This window comes from Talaromyces proteolyticus (genome assembly GCF_021365285.1).
Source record: "Talaromyces proteolyticus strain PMI_201 chromosome Unknown BGW36scaffold_4, whole genome shotgun sequence".
In the NCBI taxonomy this organism is placed as follows: Eukaryota; Fungi; Ascomycota; class Eurotiomycetes; order Eurotiales; family Trichocomaceae; genus Talaromyces; species Talaromyces proteolyticus.
In genome coordinates, this window is record NW_025764280.1 from 2,830,891 (window position 1) to 2,847,330 (window position 16,440).

The 16,440-nt window shown below is 52.2% G+C and overlaps 8 protein-coding genes across 8 annotated transcripts; 5 read left to right on the forward strand and 3 right to left on the reverse strand.

Annotated features, from left to right (window-relative positions):
* Positions 1–88: 88 nt before the first annotated feature.
* On the reverse strand, positions 89–1,520 carry BGW36DRAFT_425893 (3-ketoacyl-CoA thiolase; the record flags this gene model as incomplete). The annotated part of the gene is made up of 4 exons (XM_046220182.1): positions 89–516; positions 570–1,152; positions 1,208–1,388; positions 1,453–1,520. 4 exons carry the CDS (start codon positions 1,518–1,520, stop codon positions 89–91), a joined length of 1,260 nt encoding a protein of 419 aa, XP_046074803.1.
* Positions 1,521–2,483: 963 nt separating this feature from the next.
* Positions 2,484–5,152, forward strand: BGW36DRAFT_448032 (uncharacterized protein; the record flags this gene model as incomplete). The annotated part of the gene is made up of 5 exons (XM_046221743.1): positions 2,484–2,760; positions 2,845–3,770; positions 3,823–4,484; positions 4,538–4,717; positions 4,744–5,152. The coding sequence occupies 5 exons, from the start codon at positions 2,484–2,486 to the stop codon at positions 5,150–5,152; spliced, it is 2,454 nt and encodes an 817-aa protein (XP_046074804.1).
* Positions 5,153–6,286: 1,134 nt separating this feature from the next.
* On the forward strand, positions 6,287–7,554 carry BGW36DRAFT_406207 (putative short-chain dehydrogenase; the record flags this gene model as incomplete). Its single annotated transcript, XM_046218990.1, has 5 exons — positions 6,287–6,442; positions 6,499–7,089; positions 7,158–7,226; positions 7,290–7,383; positions 7,448–7,554. The coding sequence occupies exons 1-5, from the start codon at positions 6,374–6,376 to the stop codon at positions 7,552–7,554; spliced, it is 930 nt and encodes a 309-aa protein (XP_046074805.1). The 5' UTR covers positions 6,287–6,373.
* A 158-nt stretch (positions 7,555–7,712) lies between these two features.
* On the forward strand, positions 7,713–9,118 carry BGW36DRAFT_375569 (uncharacterized protein). The gene is made up of 5 exons (XM_046215783.1): positions 7,713–7,800; positions 7,857–7,923; positions 7,983–8,474; positions 8,542–9,024; positions 9,089–9,118. Exons 1-4 carry the CDS (start codon positions 7,725–7,727, stop codon positions 8,906–8,908), a joined length of 1,002 nt encoding a protein of 333 aa, XP_046074806.1. The 5' UTR covers positions 7,713–7,724; the 3' UTR covers positions 8,909–9,024; positions 9,089–9,118.
* Positions 9,103–10,842, forward strand: BGW36DRAFT_406209 (sterol carrier protein 2). The gene has a single exon (XM_046218991.1). It carries the CDS (start codon positions 9,292–9,294, stop codon positions 10,684–10,686), a length of 1,395 nt encoding a protein of 464 aa, XP_046074807.1. The 5' UTR covers positions 9,103–9,291; the 3' UTR covers positions 10,687–10,842.
* Positions 10,843–11,154: 312 nt separating this feature from the next.
* BGW36DRAFT_415918 (chaperonin 10-like protein) lies at positions 11,155–12,594 on the forward strand (the record flags this gene model as incomplete). Its single annotated transcript, XM_046219332.1, has 5 exons — positions 11,155–11,276; positions 11,349–11,425; positions 11,504–11,623; positions 11,696–12,292; positions 12,349–12,594. The coding sequence occupies 5 exons, from the start codon at positions 11,155–11,157 to the stop codon at positions 12,513–12,515; spliced, it is 1,083 nt and encodes a 360-aa protein (XP_046074808.1). The 3' UTR covers positions 12,516–12,594.
* A 435-nt stretch (positions 12,595–13,029) lies between these two features.
* BGW36DRAFT_448040 (ClpP/crotonase-like domain-containing protein) lies at positions 13,030–14,080 on the reverse strand (the record flags this gene model as incomplete). Its single annotated transcript, XM_046221744.1, has 3 exons — positions 13,682–14,080; positions 13,559–13,618; positions 13,030–13,500 (listed from the first exon to the last, which is right to left on the reverse strand). The coding sequence occupies exons 1-3, from the start codon at positions 13,883–13,885 to the stop codon at positions 13,030–13,032; spliced, it is 735 nt and encodes a 244-aa protein (XP_046074809.1). The 5' UTR covers positions 13,886–14,080.
* Positions 14,081–14,260: 180 nt separating this feature from the next.
* On the reverse strand, positions 14,261–16,022 carry BGW36DRAFT_291155 (major facilitator superfamily domain-containing protein; the record flags this gene model as incomplete). Its single annotated transcript, XM_046210818.1, has 7 exons — positions 14,261–14,820; positions 14,866–14,957; positions 15,012–15,097; positions 15,151–15,394; positions 15,456–15,540; positions 15,595–15,805; positions 15,864–16,022. 7 exons carry the CDS (start codon positions 16,020–16,022, stop codon positions 14,261–14,263), a joined length of 1,437 nt encoding a protein of 478 aa, XP_046074810.1.
* Positions 16,023–16,440: the final 418 nt, after the last annotated feature.

A 16,440-nucleotide genomic window follows, 5' to 3' on the forward strand; every position in this document is an offset into this window, starting at 1 on the left:
GGATGGTAAAGCAACAACATTCACCATTCCTGTCTACCTGGAGAGCTTGCTATGGAAGGATTCTAGAAAAATGAGGTACATTTCGCCTCTAGAGCTGCTCATTCACAAACAATCCCGCCATTCCCTGCCCGGTTCCAACACACATACTCGTAACCAGCATTCTCTTCTTCGCTCGCCTCGCCTCGCTGAGGATCGTGCAGATCTGGCGAATTCCCGTTGCTCCCAAGGGATGACCCAGTGCAATTGCCCCACCGCGCGGGTTTAGCTTAGCATGGTCCAGTCTGAGCTTCCGGAGACAAAAGACTGCCATTGATGAAAACGCCTCGTTGATCTCAAAGATGTCCACCTCGTCCTTCTGGACCTTGAATTGGTCAAGCAACTTTGGAATCGCCGCGACCGGACCTGTTCCCATAATTTGAGGTGGAACGCCGGCGACAACTGCGCCACAGAATTTGGCCAGGATGGGTTGGCCAAGCTCGATGGCTTTAGAGCGTCTCATTAACAAGACAGCAGCGGCTAGCTACATTAGCTTGATCATTGTTGTGGAGCATGTTTGAACAATTACTCACCTCCGTCAGTGATTTGGCTCGCGTTACCCCCAGTCGTGGTCTGGCCGAATTGCGGGAATGCAGGAGGGATCTTTGCCAGTGACTCGTACGTGGTCCCTCGACGAATACCATCGTCCTTTTTGAGAGTGATTCGTCTCTCTTGTCCAGTCTTCTTGTCCTTTTGTCGAACTGTCATGGTAACAATCTCATCGTCAAACCGCCCTGCATCCTGAGCTGCCTCTGCACGCCTGAACGACTCGGCTGCGTAGCGATCCTGATCCTCTCGGCTTATGGCGAAACTCTGGGCCACGTTCTCGGATGTCTGGCTCATGGGCTGCATGCAGCTATTTGCTTGGTGGTTCTTGAGTATCTCCTCACTGAAGGGTCTGGGGACTGGGATCCGGCCTCCGTATGCGGTCATGGACTCGGCACCGACTGCGAGGCCAATATCGATTGCTCCAGACTGTATCTGGTTGGCTATATCCTGGACAGCTTTAAGACCCGACGAACAGAATCTGTTGACCGAAGACGCTCCTGAGGTGTACGGTATTCCAGCAGCCAACGATGCGGCTCGGGCAATGTATGCAGAGTCAGGGTCTAGTACCTGAGCGGGTCAGTGTGAGTAAGTTGAGCAAGAATGCTAGTCCGTCCCTACTTACATTGCCCAAGCACACGTCCTGAACTAGACTCGGATCTAGCTTTGACCGGGACAAAATCTCCTTCAACAGCGCGTGCACCATGAGGTCCAGTGGGGTATCCTTGAGTCCTCCTTTGAGCGCTTTCGTAAATGGAGATCGGAGCGCACAGGTGATGACAACATCATTAGGATCTTTGGCAGAGCTTGAATTCTCATTAGCAGACTTCTTCCCTCGGAGCTCCTTCTCGGTGAAATCTTGAGACATACATGCCTGCTGCACCAGAGGTCGTGCATCCCAAGTGAGCCATAATACTACTCAGCCGCTCCACAGCCATCGTGCGAGTAGAATTGGAGAGGAGCAGGACAACGCAAAAGCTTGGGAGAGTATAAGGGAACAGAACACCAACATAGACCAGCCGCCCAGTGACCGAGAGCAAGGAACCAAGACATACGACCGCGGCTGTGGCTTGCAGCGTATCCGGCATCCCCGGCCTGATACCGAGGTAGATTTACGACGTACTCGATGGCCTCTCACGGATCGCCCGACAAATGCATATGCTGTTCTGGCGTTCCATCCGCGGGTTCGTTCCCAAAATTGTGACTTTCATCTGCCTGGCCAGAAGGCCGGACACTCTTCTCCTTCCGGCCACCCTGCCAAGTAATTTTCAGGCAATATGGTAGCCAGTGTGGGTAGTTATCCCTCCGGGTTCGAGCAGTGGTAAAAACCCCCCATTTTGTTATTTCCAAACGCATGCCGGCTACCCCGAGTTAGGTACCCTAGCTTCTCTAGGCTCCATCAATGCGTACAAGCCCATATTGTAATTCCATGCTTCACACAATCTTGATATCTAGCTTCTATTCTGTAGATCAAATAGGTGTTTGTATACCGAGATGGCAGGCGTGGGTAGAAGTACCTTAGTGAAGAATTTATATAATCTCCCTACTAATTCATCAATATTGAAGGGGATGATATTGTGATGTGTAGCTTAAGAGGAGGGGACAGGGCCCCAGGGGTAAAGGCGTTAAGTGGAAAGAGAGGAATATATGTGTTGTTGACATATCCATGGCCCGGCCCAAAGGCTGTTGCATAAAGGTTTAGTAAAAGCTAGGCCGCATCAAGTAACCAGGGTGTGACTTTAGCAATAAAGTTCTCCCGGGTTCGTGTTATCCGGCAACTGGAAGCGATGGGCTGAAGGGCAGGAAATAATGTTAATAACCTTAGTTATGCACCATTTATTATTAATGAGTATGTATGCATCCATCAGACCGGAAACACAAGCCGAGCAGCCAAAGTTAGAATGGATCTTTCCCCGCAACCTTTGCCTATCGTGATCGCCTGGGGATGTTCCCCAAGTTCCAACTACTCCTTCTCCATCTCTGTCGTCCTTATCAACAAAACCATGAACGACAGCATCTTCAGCCCAGCTGTGTCAGAATCACTGCATCGTGTCCGTCGCCCGAGGACTCGTCGCGCCTCAACTGGTAAAGCACCTAGTTCCCTGTCCCCGCTTCCAGCTCAGTCAGTGCTTTCCCAGCTTACACCGCTCAGCCTGTTTTTCGTGCCGGTCGAGGAAGGTCCGATGCGATGTGACTTCTCGCTATCCTGACCCGTGCACAAACTGTCGCCTGGATGGCATAAACTGCGCTGTGCCCGACAAGAGGTTCGTTTTGTCCCGCCCCTCCGTGATTTTCACCACGACTTCTTAAATTCTCTGACTGCGAATAGGCGCATAAAGAAGCCTCTTGGCGCCCCGAGCAATTTGGACAATGAACCCTCGTACGCTCGCACAAGAAGGTCTAGCGAGTCCTCCTCTGGGGCCAACAATCCTAGCAATTTGTCTGTCTCTTCCGCCACACCGACCGTCTTCCCTCCAATGGGTCATACATCGCCTGCAGCCAGCATGATGCTGTTCAACGACAACGCCTCATTCCTCGCTGGCTGTGACGATCTGTCTCTAGATTTTGCTTCAACGGGCCCGGATCCATTTCCGCAAAACCACGACTTTGGCGCCCCCGATAGCCTGTCCTCGGATCTACAATTTGGCTACAGCAACACATCGAGCGATTCTTCCCTGGGCCAGCAAGTCTCGTGCAACAGCTTGGTCGGGATTGACACTCCCCCTGGCAATCACAGCGTACCTGCATGGCATAACGTGAGCTCGATGACAAATGCTCCCCCACTCGCTGAGGCACCAAACGAAGGTGACTGCCTGTGTGCCCCCGCATGTACATCGACTATACCCTGGGTCACGACTTGGTGCCGGCATAAACTTGACAAAACAGCTCTCGAAAAACTCGCAGAAGCAGATGTCTTTGCAATCCCATCGCCTGAAACGATTGATTGTCTCTTGCGGTATTTCTTCCAGTTCAAGCACCCCCGCCTACCAGTGCTTAATGAGTGGCATATTTACTGCTTGATCAACAACCGCCCGGTCGTAAATGATGAAATGCCTTCGCCCATTAGTCTCGCATTGCTGTATACAATATTTTTCTCCGCGTGCTCCATGATCTCAAATGATGAACGTGATCGTGCCGGATTCCTCTCATTTCGTGCCATGGGGCGAGCCTTTTACACGAAGGCCAAAGTAAGTCCGTTCCCTATTCCTCAGACTGCGGCGATGCTCAGTGCTTTACTAGGTGCTGTACGATGCGGGCTGTGAAAAGTCACCTATGCAAAAGGTTCAGATATGCCTTCTCATGAGCACCAGCACCTGCCCCAACTTTGAGAATGGCATGATGCCGAGAGAAAATTGGATCATCGAGGCGCAGAGGATCTTGAAAGAGGCCAATGTTCCGCTGTTGCTTTCTCAAAACTCACTCCCCCTTCGTCAAATGGCCAGATGGCGAATACTGTATGCCTGCTGCATCCTGCGGGTGATTGCATTCTTACTGGGTTCCCAACGTGTTATTGTCGCTTCCGGTCTGCCTCTTGAGATTCCTATGGTCACGCTGAGCGATATGGAGGATGAGATACGTGCACCTTGGCACCTCGACCTTGGTGTGAAGCGCAAGCTTGCCGACTTATTTCTGGCTAAACTCGAGTTGTTCCGACATTTCAGCTTAATCTGTAACGTCATCCTGCAACACACCGAAGTGCAACAGTCACCGGCGGAGAGCGGTCGCTCCAGGCGACCGGGGCGCTCAATCACTAGCGAGTTGGAAGAATGCGAGGCAGCAGTTTCCAACTGGAGAGCCGAATACGTACAGATTATGCAAGATCAGCAGGCGGCTTCTCATCCACCTACTGCAGAGGAGCTACCGTGGCTTACACACAAGGCCTTTTTACAACTAACATATGAGTAAATTTCTCTACCCCATTTAAGTTGGCGAAAGATTACTGACGGATGAGTAGGTTCATGGTCTCAACACTACACCAAATTGGAATCATCTTTGGTAACCCAAAAGTTACGCCGTGGGCTAGCAAGCTCCGAGAGGCCTCCCATCAAGCTGTATGGGAGTCTGCCTCCATGACGACGCATATCACCAAGCAATTGATCGCATGGGATGCATTACGATACCTTCCGTCTGCAGCGTAAGCATCTTCTACTGGTATACCAGGGCTTTTCAAAAACTGATTCACCACAGAGTCATGTGTATTTCCATTCCATTCACGATCCACGGCATACTATTGAAAGCATCGACAATTACATACCCGCCCATTGTGCACGGGATGTTTACCTGCTTGCAGGCTTTGGAATACCTGTCGGAGAGATACGACGATGTCGATTTCTTTTTCAACCTGCATCAAGCTGCCCTGAGCTTAACCCATCGACTCATGTTCCAGCAGAGTCACTGCATGGAACATCAGAACCACTTGGACAGTGGTGTCAGCTTGCAATCTGGCCGATCAACAGACGGGGATTCGGAGGCTGTTCCGCCCTTGGCGCGGATAGATGCGTATTCACAAGTGCTCAAGTTGCATAACCGGATCCTAGCCGAGGGCAATTTTGATTTCGTCATGGGTTGAATGAATCTGCTATTTGTTTCAAAGTCCAATGCAGTGCAATTTTCTTTAAGCGGGTCCTTTTGTTCTCCGTTCCGTTACCTTCCAAGTCTAAGCACATTACACTCCCTGGCCACGAGATTGCCGATAAGTAATGCATAAATAGCGTCCATTTTATGCACGTGTCTCTCCATTATCATCTCAATCTTACCTCACTCTTGGAATGCTCCTAGATTGTCCTTTTACATACGGTAAATATAGTGTCGTGCATATACCTATGGGTTATAGATTCCTCGGCAATTTCGTGGCCACCCCTGGGACCTCGGGAGTCCAGGCATAATGATGCAAATGGATGCAATGAAGAAACCACGCACCAGCCCTGGAGAGAGGCAGAAGCCAGTCATCCGAGCCCGGAGTCCCGGGCTTACGGCTCAGTGGTGCATGGCCCGTGCGTCTGTGCTGAAAATAAGGTTAGTGCTACCCGTGGATCTGGTGGAGCCCTGGACGCCGTCATCCATGGATAGACTAATGACAGGCCTGAAGTTTAAAGCTGACGCCAAGACCGACTATCCCCGTTTGGACTTATGCATGTAATTGTTACGAAACCAACATGAATGAAGCTAAGGACAGATTAAGACGTGTTCAGCCTGTTTGCTGTTCACCCGGGATTACCTGTTACATAAGCATATACACTCGGGTAGTTAATATACAATGGAGTGTAGGGAAATTGTATACGGGAGAAGGAAGGTAATTGGATCCTACAATCAGTATACAATGAGAGTGTATATGTATTATAGGAGACATTGTCTATATAAACAAACTCATTTCCATGACATTAGTTTATCTTAGCATAGTTCTTTGACATAAGTCACTACGATCAATATCACAAGTTACACTGAGAGGGTCAGCAGGACAATCCTACTTGAAGTACTACGGCACTTCAAGGCATCGCTCTCACTTTAGTTGCGTTATCTTATCACTTAAATCCCTCGGCAACCTTAGTACTTCGTTACTAGTTGCCCTCAAGGAACCTCTGTGTGGTTCAACACATCGTATCGCTCCTTGACACAGCCGGTGACAACTAGAGTGGGTCCCGGTGCGTGACAGTAATGAACAAATGCATTTCTTGAATATATGCACGTTATGAATATATTTGTTGTTAAATCATATTTGTCCTGAATACATATATGTCCGAGGTGCACTCACATTAGCAAAAGGGACACGCAGTTATACAATATCAAGATCATGGGTGGCTTTCTCTCGTCAATGGCACCCCCTCTTACAGAGGCTAACCTCCCTGACCAAACCGGCAAGGTAAGCCTACCCCCCCTCCTCCGACATACGAGTACAGTGCCCTAAGAATACCGCAGGTCTTTATAGTAACCGGCGCCACCTCAGGCTACGGCCTCCTCCTCGCGACAATTCTCTACCAGCGGAATGGCACCGTCTACCTCGCCGCCCGCGACACCACAAAGCTCCAGCAAGTTGCCGACGGTCTGCGCACCCGGTTTCCCAACTCCACCGGCTCCGTGCATTCCCTCGCTCTAGACCTCAGCGACCTCTCCACGATCAAGAGATCCGCAGACGAATTCCTGTCCCGGGAATCCAAGCTACACGTTCTCTGGCACAACGCAGGCGTCATGATCCCGCGACAGGGATCCACGACAAAGCAGGGTTACGAGCTCCAGCTCGGCACGAACAACGTGGGCCCGACCCTGCTCACGAAGCTGCTCTATCCGGCGCTCAAGAACGCGGCTGCGGACCCACAGACACCCAAGGACTCGGTCCGAGTCGTCTGGGTTTCGTCCGTGGTTGCCACGCGTGCGCCCACGCCGGCGATCGATTTTGATAATATGGATTACCACACCGATGAAGGGGCGTGGAGTAAGTACGGGCGCAGCAAGGCCGGGAATGTGCTTCAGGCGGCGGCTCTGGCTAGGCGCGGGAAGGATGATGGGATCGTGAGTGTGGTATGTGTCGCTGCTCTGTGTTATCACCCTTTGAAAGTTGTATCTGAATTAGTGTCCAGACTCTAGACCCTGGCGTTGCCATGACAGGTCTGCAGAGGACCATGCCAGGGTGGCTTCAGATTATCGTTGTAAGTGGTTCTGAATTTCTCCAGTGCGCTGGGTAACGTTGTCTGACGCAGGGCATATAACAGCGCCTCATCGCACAAAAACCAGAGATTGGCGCGTATACGCAGCTCTACGCAGGATTGCAGCCGGATCTTGACGTGCACAAGCCAGAGACCTGGGGTGAGTTTGTTCATTGAATTTCAGTTGGTTGATCCTGGGTGTGCAATGCTAACCAGCTGGACAGTTGTTCCGCCAGGCAAACTGGTGAGCGGGCGGGCTGATTTTTTTGACCGGGAGTTGAGCGAGAGGTTTTGGGATTGGAACGAGGAGCAGGTCAAGGCGTATCTTTGATAATTACTTTATGCGGATGATGTTTTGTGTACATTTTTGGGACGGAAGGAATTAAGAAAATGCTATCTCCGTCTAAAGTCCGAGCGAGCCTCACGTTCAATTGCCCCCGTAGGCCGTGGTTATTTCCCTACGTCCTCTCACCGCACCTAGTATCTACCAGTCTACACACAATGCCTAAAAAAGTGATCGAATCATGGAATCAAGCACGGCGCCGTGAGCAGAATGCGAGGGCGCAACAACGAAGTCGTGAGCTCCCCAGTCCCTTGAGCTGACGCCAGGGGCTCCCTAGCTGACCCGTTAAGGTGCGCGGCGAAAGGTGCTCGAGCACGCTCTCCAAAAGGAAAATGCAATTTTATATCAGCGTAGAAAGTAAGTGTATCGATTGCAGCTCCAACAAGCCTCTGATTCGATCTGCTCATAAATTGTAGTCCAATCGGCTGTAAAGGCACGGCCGCCTGTCCACGGCCGCAGCTCAAGTTCGACGATTTCCTACATTACTTTGCGCGCCCTTCGGATGTGGAGAATGTGGCCAGGATCCTTGATACGGAACACATGGAAATTGCCGCTATTATCAAATATGGCCTCATCTCCATGGGTTACTGCCTGGATGATTCGCTTTTCGAGGAGCGAAGAGCCCTGTGCTTCGCGTGCTGGTCATCGATAGTTGAGCAGCAGATCAATCCTCAATTTACGATTGGCACGATCCTCCTTGCTGGAGTACAGGTGCTCTCACGGCTGAGAGGGCCTACCAACTGGTGCTTCCAGGTTCCGGTTGAAGGAATACCGCGGGCGCCGTGTGGAAACACACACACGTCGGCGTTCGTCGAGATAGCGCGGCATCTTGGGTTGTCGGTTGACCAGATCGCCGACAATGATGCCGAGTCACCGTTTACAGTTACGGATACCAGTGTGCCATCATGGTGAGGCTATTTTCTCCCCTTCCCTGGTTCTCCACCACAACACGTCGATACTGACGGATTGAACGAGCCACCCGCGGGAGAATACAAGCTCAATAAAGCCTGACCTCCAGCCTATCGCCGAGCAAATGACGGTATCCCACCACCCGTACCTTGACCTAATCCCCCTCCCGTCCTTCCGCGCTCGGGCACTGTCAGCACTCGCGCAGAGGGATCGAAATTTCGACGAGCATGCGCTGTGCTTCGATCTGGCGCATGGCGGCATGCAGTGCCATGGGTCTTTGCAAGTCTCTCTGCACGGGCGTGGTGACGGGGCGCCCTGGGATGCGCGCAGTTGGGAGGTGACGCCGTGGTTTTTCAACAAGTGGGCAGCGTTAGTGGGGGATGAGAATGGTTTGATTTACAAGAACAGTGCGTGGTGGTGGGCGCGGCGATGAGGCTGATGTTTTTGGCCGGCGACATTGAGTTGTACACAATCTCATTTTACTACCAGAGCATCAAAGACATCCAGTACAAGGGTGCTACCATCCCAGCCAGAACTCCCTTCCTAATGGTATGTTTGTTCATCCCAGTGAAACCGCCAGCCGCTTGCTCAGACGATTACCTGACATTCGCAGATGTACAGAATCGGGGCCCAGAAACCGAACCGGAAGACCGAGGCTAGGCTCACCACCTGCAATCGCAGCCTCGGGGGCCCATTTTGGGGGAAACCTCGGGTGCCCGGCGGTGCTTAAACCGCTCATTATGACTGTCCAGTTCATTCGAGCATCTTTCCAACAGCTTGATTACCGGTCTCTTCATATCACTCACTGTCAACAACATGGCAGAACAAACACAGGGCAACGCCTACGTGCTCGGCGTCGGCATGACTGCCTTCCTCCGCCCGCGCGACACCCGCATGTACACCGAACTCGCCTTCGAGGCTGGTGTGAAGGCGATGCTGGATGCCCATATTACCTACGACGACGTGGAAGCTGGAATCGCCTGCTACGCCGGGGGCATTACATGCAGCGGGCAGCGTGCATTCTACCAATTTGGCATGACCGACATCCCCATCTACAACACAAACAACGCATGTGCGACGGGCTCTACGGGCCTGCATATGGCGCGGAACTTTGTCAAAGCTGGCATCCATGACTGCATCCTGGTGGTTGGGTTCGAGCAGATGTCTCCCGGACCCCTGATTGGGAACGTGACTGATCGCCCGACGCCGTCGGATCTGAGTGTGCGGCTCATGGCGCAGACGCGAGGACAGGACAAGACACCCAAGAACCCTCAAATGTTTGGAAATGCAGGGCGCGAATACATTGAGAAGTACGGGGCGTCCGCGGAGGACTTTGCGGAAATCGCGCGGGTCTCGCATGAGCACTCCTCACGCAACCCCTACGCCCAGTTCCAGACCGTCTACACCCTAGAACAGATTCAGAAGTCACCGATGATCTATTACCCTCTCACCAAGCTGCAGTGTTCGCCTACCTCGGACGGGGCTGCCGCGGCCGTTGTTGTGTCTGAGCGATTCCTCAACGCCCGCCTAGAGCTCAAGCACGCCATCCTTATTGCAGGGCAATGCCTCGCCTCTGACAGCCCGGCACTGTACTCTGGGAGTGCCATGAGCCTAGTCGGCTACGAAATGACCAAGAAAGCAACTGCCAAGGCGCTCGCGGAGGCAGGTGCAACAATCAAGGACATCCGGGTCTGCGAGCTGCACGACTGCTTTTCCACCAACGAGCTTATCTCTCTGGATGCCATGGGCTTCAGCGAGCCCGGCAAAGCCCATCACCTTATCCGCGCGGGAGATATTACCTACGGCGGAAAAGGCCCCATTGTGAACCCCTCTGGCGGCCTGATATCCAAGGGCCACCCTCTCGGCGCCACCGGCCTCGCACAGTGTGCCGAGCTAACATGGCAGCTGCGTGGCTGGACAAACAATGGCCGGCTCGTTGAAAACACCGGTGTGGCCCTGCAGCATAACTTGGGGCTCGGTGGTGCGATTGTTGTGACCGTCTACCGGCGAGCGGATGGGAAGAAGAATACCGATGTAGCTGTTAGTGAGAGTGAAATCGCACAGGCAAGCGGGCTAGGTTACAATCCTGCCGTGGAGGCCAGATATATCACCCGAGCGCAGGGGAATGCAGTGCGCAGTAAGAAGGCGCCGTGTGACTACGCTTTGGACAAAACTCTGGACCTGATTGAGGCCAGGCAAGCCAAGATCTGATATTAGGGCGCTGAGTAAAGCCTCTCTGTCTATTTCATGCTAGTACTTTTTTTTCGTTTATAGACGTCCCTAGGAAAATCAAATCTGTTTCGACCGTGTCCGTTCACGTGTGCCGCTGGATAAAGCGGTAGAGAACCTAGAAGGAATAACAAGTACGCCCCACCAAGTACCCAAGGGCATCCTGTATACACCGAGCACCGGCAGGCATTGGGGCCTGAGAATGGTCAAGAGTGGTGCCAGTGGCATGGATCTTCCCAAGTTGAGAAGATTGAGCAATACCGACAACCGGGAGCCTTCGGATAGCGGCATAGTTGGAATCTTACCTATTAGCGATTTCCAGTTGCGCCGAGCACCAAGCAGATAGTACCTAACTACTGCCTCCTGGGAAGCTTACAAAAAAAAAGACTACAGGCTACTACAGTGACTTTTGTCTTCCTCGCCAAATCTCATACTCGACGTCCCATCATCATGGAGGGTCTACAAGTCAAGGTCAACAAGGCCGTCATCTACTCCAAGCCGGGGACCATGGAAACAGAGGTGGTCGAGCTCCCTATTGAAGCTCCGGGCCCAGGTCAAGTCCTCGTGCGCGTGTAGGTTCCAGCTGAACGAATCCAGATTTTTGCGGTGTCTAGGCAAGCGGGGCCAATAATTCTCTCATTTAGGCTCTATTCCGGCGTCTGCCACACGGATTACTCACTGTGCACCAACTCATGGAAGGCCCCTGTGACAGTTCCAAAAGGTGCAGTCCAGCTATGCCCCTTCGCCGGTTGTGGTTGTTGACTCAAATCGACCTCTGACTCGTGACAAAAACATGCAGGTCAAATTGGCGGCCATGAAGGCGTCGGCCAGGTGATTTCTCAAGGGCCTGGTGTCGTTAATCCCAAAGTCGGGGCCAAGGTCGGGATCAAATATGTGGCTTCTGCATGCCTGTCCTGTCGTGAGTCGACTCTCCTGGGCCCTCTTCTGTCTTATAGCCAAGAAGTAATGAGAAACATCAACCCGTTTGTAGGATACTGCCTCCTCGGCAAAGAAGTCAACTGCATCGCCGCAAAGCTCAGCGGTGCCTTCCACCCAGGCACATTCCAGCAGTTCCTCGTCGCAGCCAGCAACTACGTCACCCTCATCCCAGACAATGTCGCAGACGATGCCTTGCCCGGCCTGGCCCCGATCATGTGTGCGGGCATTACTGTCTACACTGCACTGAAGAACACCGACCTCCGCCCAGGTGACTGGGTCGCTATCTCCGGCGGTGGCGGCGGACTCGGCCATCTGGCGATCCAGTACGCCAAGGCTATGGGATACCTCGTCGTCGCGCTGGACGTTGGGGGCAAAGAATCAATGTGCATCGAGGCGGGCGCTGATCACTTCGTCGACGTGTTGGGTTTCACCAAGTCAGAGGAGCTGTGTCAGCAGGTTGTCAAGCTTACTGGTGGTGGGGCACGCGTTGCCCTTGTCTGTACTTCCAGCAATGCGGCGTACGCGCAGGCGATCTACTGTCTTGACCAGGCGGGGACCTTGGTTTGTCTCGGCGTTCCGGAGGGAGAGCCACGGCCGATTGAGACGGCGAGTGTGCCGCTCCTTGTCAGTCGGCAGATTCGGATTATTGGTATGGCACTCCGGATTCCGTCTTCTTGTGTAGTGGACGGCTAACACTATGTCTAGGCAGTAAGGTGGGTGATCGTGCAGACGCGCATGAGTGCGTGAGGATGGCTGTCAATGGTGCTGTCCAGGCGCATTATCAACTCAGGAAGATGGAGGAGCTGAGTGATGTCTTTGCGGAGATGGAGGAGGGCAACATCAGCGGAAGGGTCGTACTTGATTTGCGTTGAGATCGCCTTGCCACTCTGTTGTGAACGGATGGTTTGATATTAGTATCTAGGTTCTACCTTGGTACACTGACAATACGCCTCACGTATGATAAGATGCAGACTCCCCTTCGGTAGACTCCTGTTTGGTTCAGGCCCTGCGCAGTTTCCCCTGCTGGCCTATACGAGGTCTCTGTTTCCCAGTTCCCTTCTTCTTCCTTAGAGATCTCCCAGACATCAAGATTCCAGATTATCTGCTCCCTTGACTGTTTCCTCTGTGTAGGGGTAGAACGCGCCGTGTTTATCAACTGTAGGTCAAGCACAGCCCACCCACAACTGTCCCGGTCGATTAAGTCCTCTTCCATTTGGTTGAATTAGAGGGGCTCGACACAGAACCATAGAGTCTAGCAAGTCCAAACTGTGTGGCAATAGTCTTTCATTCAATAGAATCAGAGGGTTTGAACATAATCTACATAGTCCGGGAGATCCAAATTATCTAGGCTGTAATTCTCTGGTCCGTTGAAAGAATAACATACGACTACAGCCTCCCCGGGACCCCTCCCATAGGTGCCCGGCGCGCGTTATGCACGTAACTGATATCCCTCAGCCGATGCAGTGGCTCGAGGTTCAGCTCGGCCCGTAGAAGACCATAGACATTTCCACGCCCCTTGCTCTTCACTTTTTCCGCCAGCTCCATGGCCGTCGACAGCAGCTCCTCGGGCTGGGCAACCTGATCCACAATCCCATCTGCCAATGCTTCCTTACCGGTAAACTTGTGGCCCTCTAGCAGGACCTTTCGGGCAACACGCGGGGTCAGCTTGGACTTAACGAGCGACCCGATGCCAGGGAAATGCAGGCCGAAGTCAACGGCGACCATGCACCAGAACCCACGTTTGCTGTTCATGATGCGGTAGTCGAAGGCGAGGGAGAAGGGGCAGCCACCGCCGAAGGTGTGCCCGGAGACGATGGCGATTGTGGGGAAAGGGAAGTCGAGAATTGCGTGGAGGAGCTATGCGAGCTTGTAAGCACTGAGATATTATGCGATGGATATAGTTGGGTTGGCATACAGGGTAGAAAGAATCCGCCGAGCCTTCTGGGTTTTGCGCTGCTTCTTCGAGATCGATGCCCTAGAGAGCAGAGGATGATTAGCACTCAGTTGGCTAATTAACCGTGAACGGCGGGTGTCTCACATTGGTGAAGAATTTGTTATTGTGCCCTCGTACAATCAGCGCCCCGTCACTTCCGGTCTTCAGCTGATCTCGAATCGCGCCCAGAGCATGCATCAGCTCCTTGCACATGGCAAAGTTCAGACGGTTGTCCTCGCCATTTCGGAGGGTGACGATGAAGACGTCTCCTTTTGGCTCAATCTCCAGGTGTTTGTAGACGTTGCTCATTGTGTCGCTGGAAAAGTTGATTAGACTACTCCTCTGATTAGACTACTCCTCTGAAAGATTGTTGGTCTGTATTTATTGATGCGCTGTGCCCGATAACCGGTCCCGGCTGGGGCCCGGGCTGGGGCGTATTTTCAAGTCAAATTGGCGAAGTGCCGAGGGCAAATTGTTATCTGATTTGGAATCCACGAGGAAAAGACTAGGGAAAAGACTAGCATCGGCTCTGAATACATGTAATCTCTTCTCCAAGAGCCAGCGCCGAGTGTATCCTCCAAATCCAGGCTCGTTAATCTCACTTCCAGGCCCACACCTCAGTCCCTCAAGTCCCGACGGACACTCCCTTTGAATAATCAATAGTAACCCAAGTTCCCATGCAACCTAATGCCCTCCACTGACCATGATCTCCCCCTCTTCCTCGTCCGCAACATCTGCCACAGAGGACAGCGCCCACTTTCGAATCGTCTCCCCCTTGAAGTACAGAACCAACAAGGGCACGAAACAGACCCACTGGAAAATCCCAATCATTCCAAACATCCATTCCAACCCGACCTCTTCCTCCCACGGAAACACGAAGAATGGAATCGCAATGCCTAGGGCTAGACGGGTGAGGTTTGCCGTGACGTTTGCCTCGGATCGGTACCGGAGGAATGTCTCGTTCAGGTACGCGACGAGGGAGCCTATAACGAGTACGGTTGCGCCGGCGAGGAAACAGGCTGCAAGGCCCAGGATGGCGCGGTTGTAGTGGCGGGCGAGGGAGACGCCCATCACGACGTAGCCGATCGGGAAGAGGACCAGGCAAGGCAAGAGGAGGGAGATCAGCCGGTACTCAGGCTTCCATATGCCACCGTTGCGCTTGTACAGCCAGAGAGGGAGACGGTCGCCCAAGAGTGCACTGTAGACGAGGGCCAGGAGTGTTCCAACCCATTGGGAGAAGAGGACTGACTCGGTCAGGACTGTTTTGTAACAGTTCAGATATGACTTACAATTTGAGTTTTCTATGGCGTTGAGACCATATCCTCCGAGAGAGACCGGCGTCTGGAGAAAGACCGCAAGGACATTGGTAATACCGGCGGCACTTTCACAATCAGCATGCTTCTATAACGTATTTTTCATCCATCGCTCGACGTACAAGCCAAAATATACGAAAAGTCCGAAGCTAGCAATAAGTGCATGGGGACAAATAAGAATCAACCACGGAACCGTTAAAGTCCGAACCTGTTCGTGGAGTTAGGAAATGGTCTTGGCTGGTTTAATAAGTTAAAACGTACCAAGTCCCTCGCTCCATACTTGTAACGGCTGGCTGTCAATCCAGGGATCAAATAGTGCCTTCGCGTAAACCATGACTCGTTCTTCAGGCAAACGTATGAACCCGTCGCGGAGACTCCGGTCTCCTCAAACACAATGAGCATCAAGATGACAATGAACACGTTAAGACCAACGTTGTACCAGAATTGCACGGGCCATGGAACATAGTATACAATGTATCCTGACATGGCGGGGCCAAAGATGGTGCTTGTCGTTGTTAACAAGCAAGGTCAATTGAGAATAAATGAAAACAGCTGAGCTCACTCACCCAAAAATCAGACTAAAGCTCCAGATGCCAAATGCCTTTCCTCTATTATGAAGCGGATATAATTCGAGAATAATTGGGCCACCAACTTGGAGCCATTAGCCAAAGAAACCGGCATCTCGTCATCAGTTTAAAAACATACCATACGCAGCTGCACTACTCGCAAAGCCAGACATTGTACGAGCTCCAATAAAGGAACCGTATGAATACTTGCCTCTGCATACGGCTGCCCAAATATTGAAGATCCAGAGAAGATTGCTCGCTGTGAAGATTGTCGACGCCTTGCCAAATCTTCGAGCAAACGGTTGCCAGACGAACGGGCCGATGGCAGCTCCAGCCAGTGTGGCGCTTAACTAAGATTGAATTAAGCACATGTCACCACAAAAGACTGCCGAGGATGAGTTGGCTCACGGTGTAGCTAAGGTCCTGAGCACTCTTCTGGTACTCTTGAGCTTGAATCACAAGTCCGGCAGCATTTGCGAGGATTGTATTGGTGGCGGCAAATGCTGTAAGGCAGACCACAAAGAAAATCGTGTTCCTCTTCCACAGCGGCCAATTCTGAGGAGACATATTAGCCAAGCAGCTCTGCGATGCAAAGATCTAGTGAGACCCACCAGTGGGGTTTCATGGATCTCGACATGTGCCGTTGCCTTCTGCTCTTCAGCAGCCTCAGGATCCATAGCTGGCGAAGTAGATTCAAGAAAGAAGCGCGGGATCGTAGATGACGTTGAATTGGCTCTGTATAAGGAGAATTTTCAAATACAGGATGCTACATGGTAGTGAGGCATCCTCATTATATAGCTGATGGTTCTACATCTAGACCCAACAGAAGTATAAAGTTCTCGTAAACTATAAATGTTCCCCATGGGGTAGACACCTCGGGATCGCCAGGGAAAGCCACGAATTGTACCTCCTGTTCGTGCAACCATTTACGATCATGTTGAATCCGGCACCAAGAACCTGGATAGGTACCTTAAGCCTAAGTCTG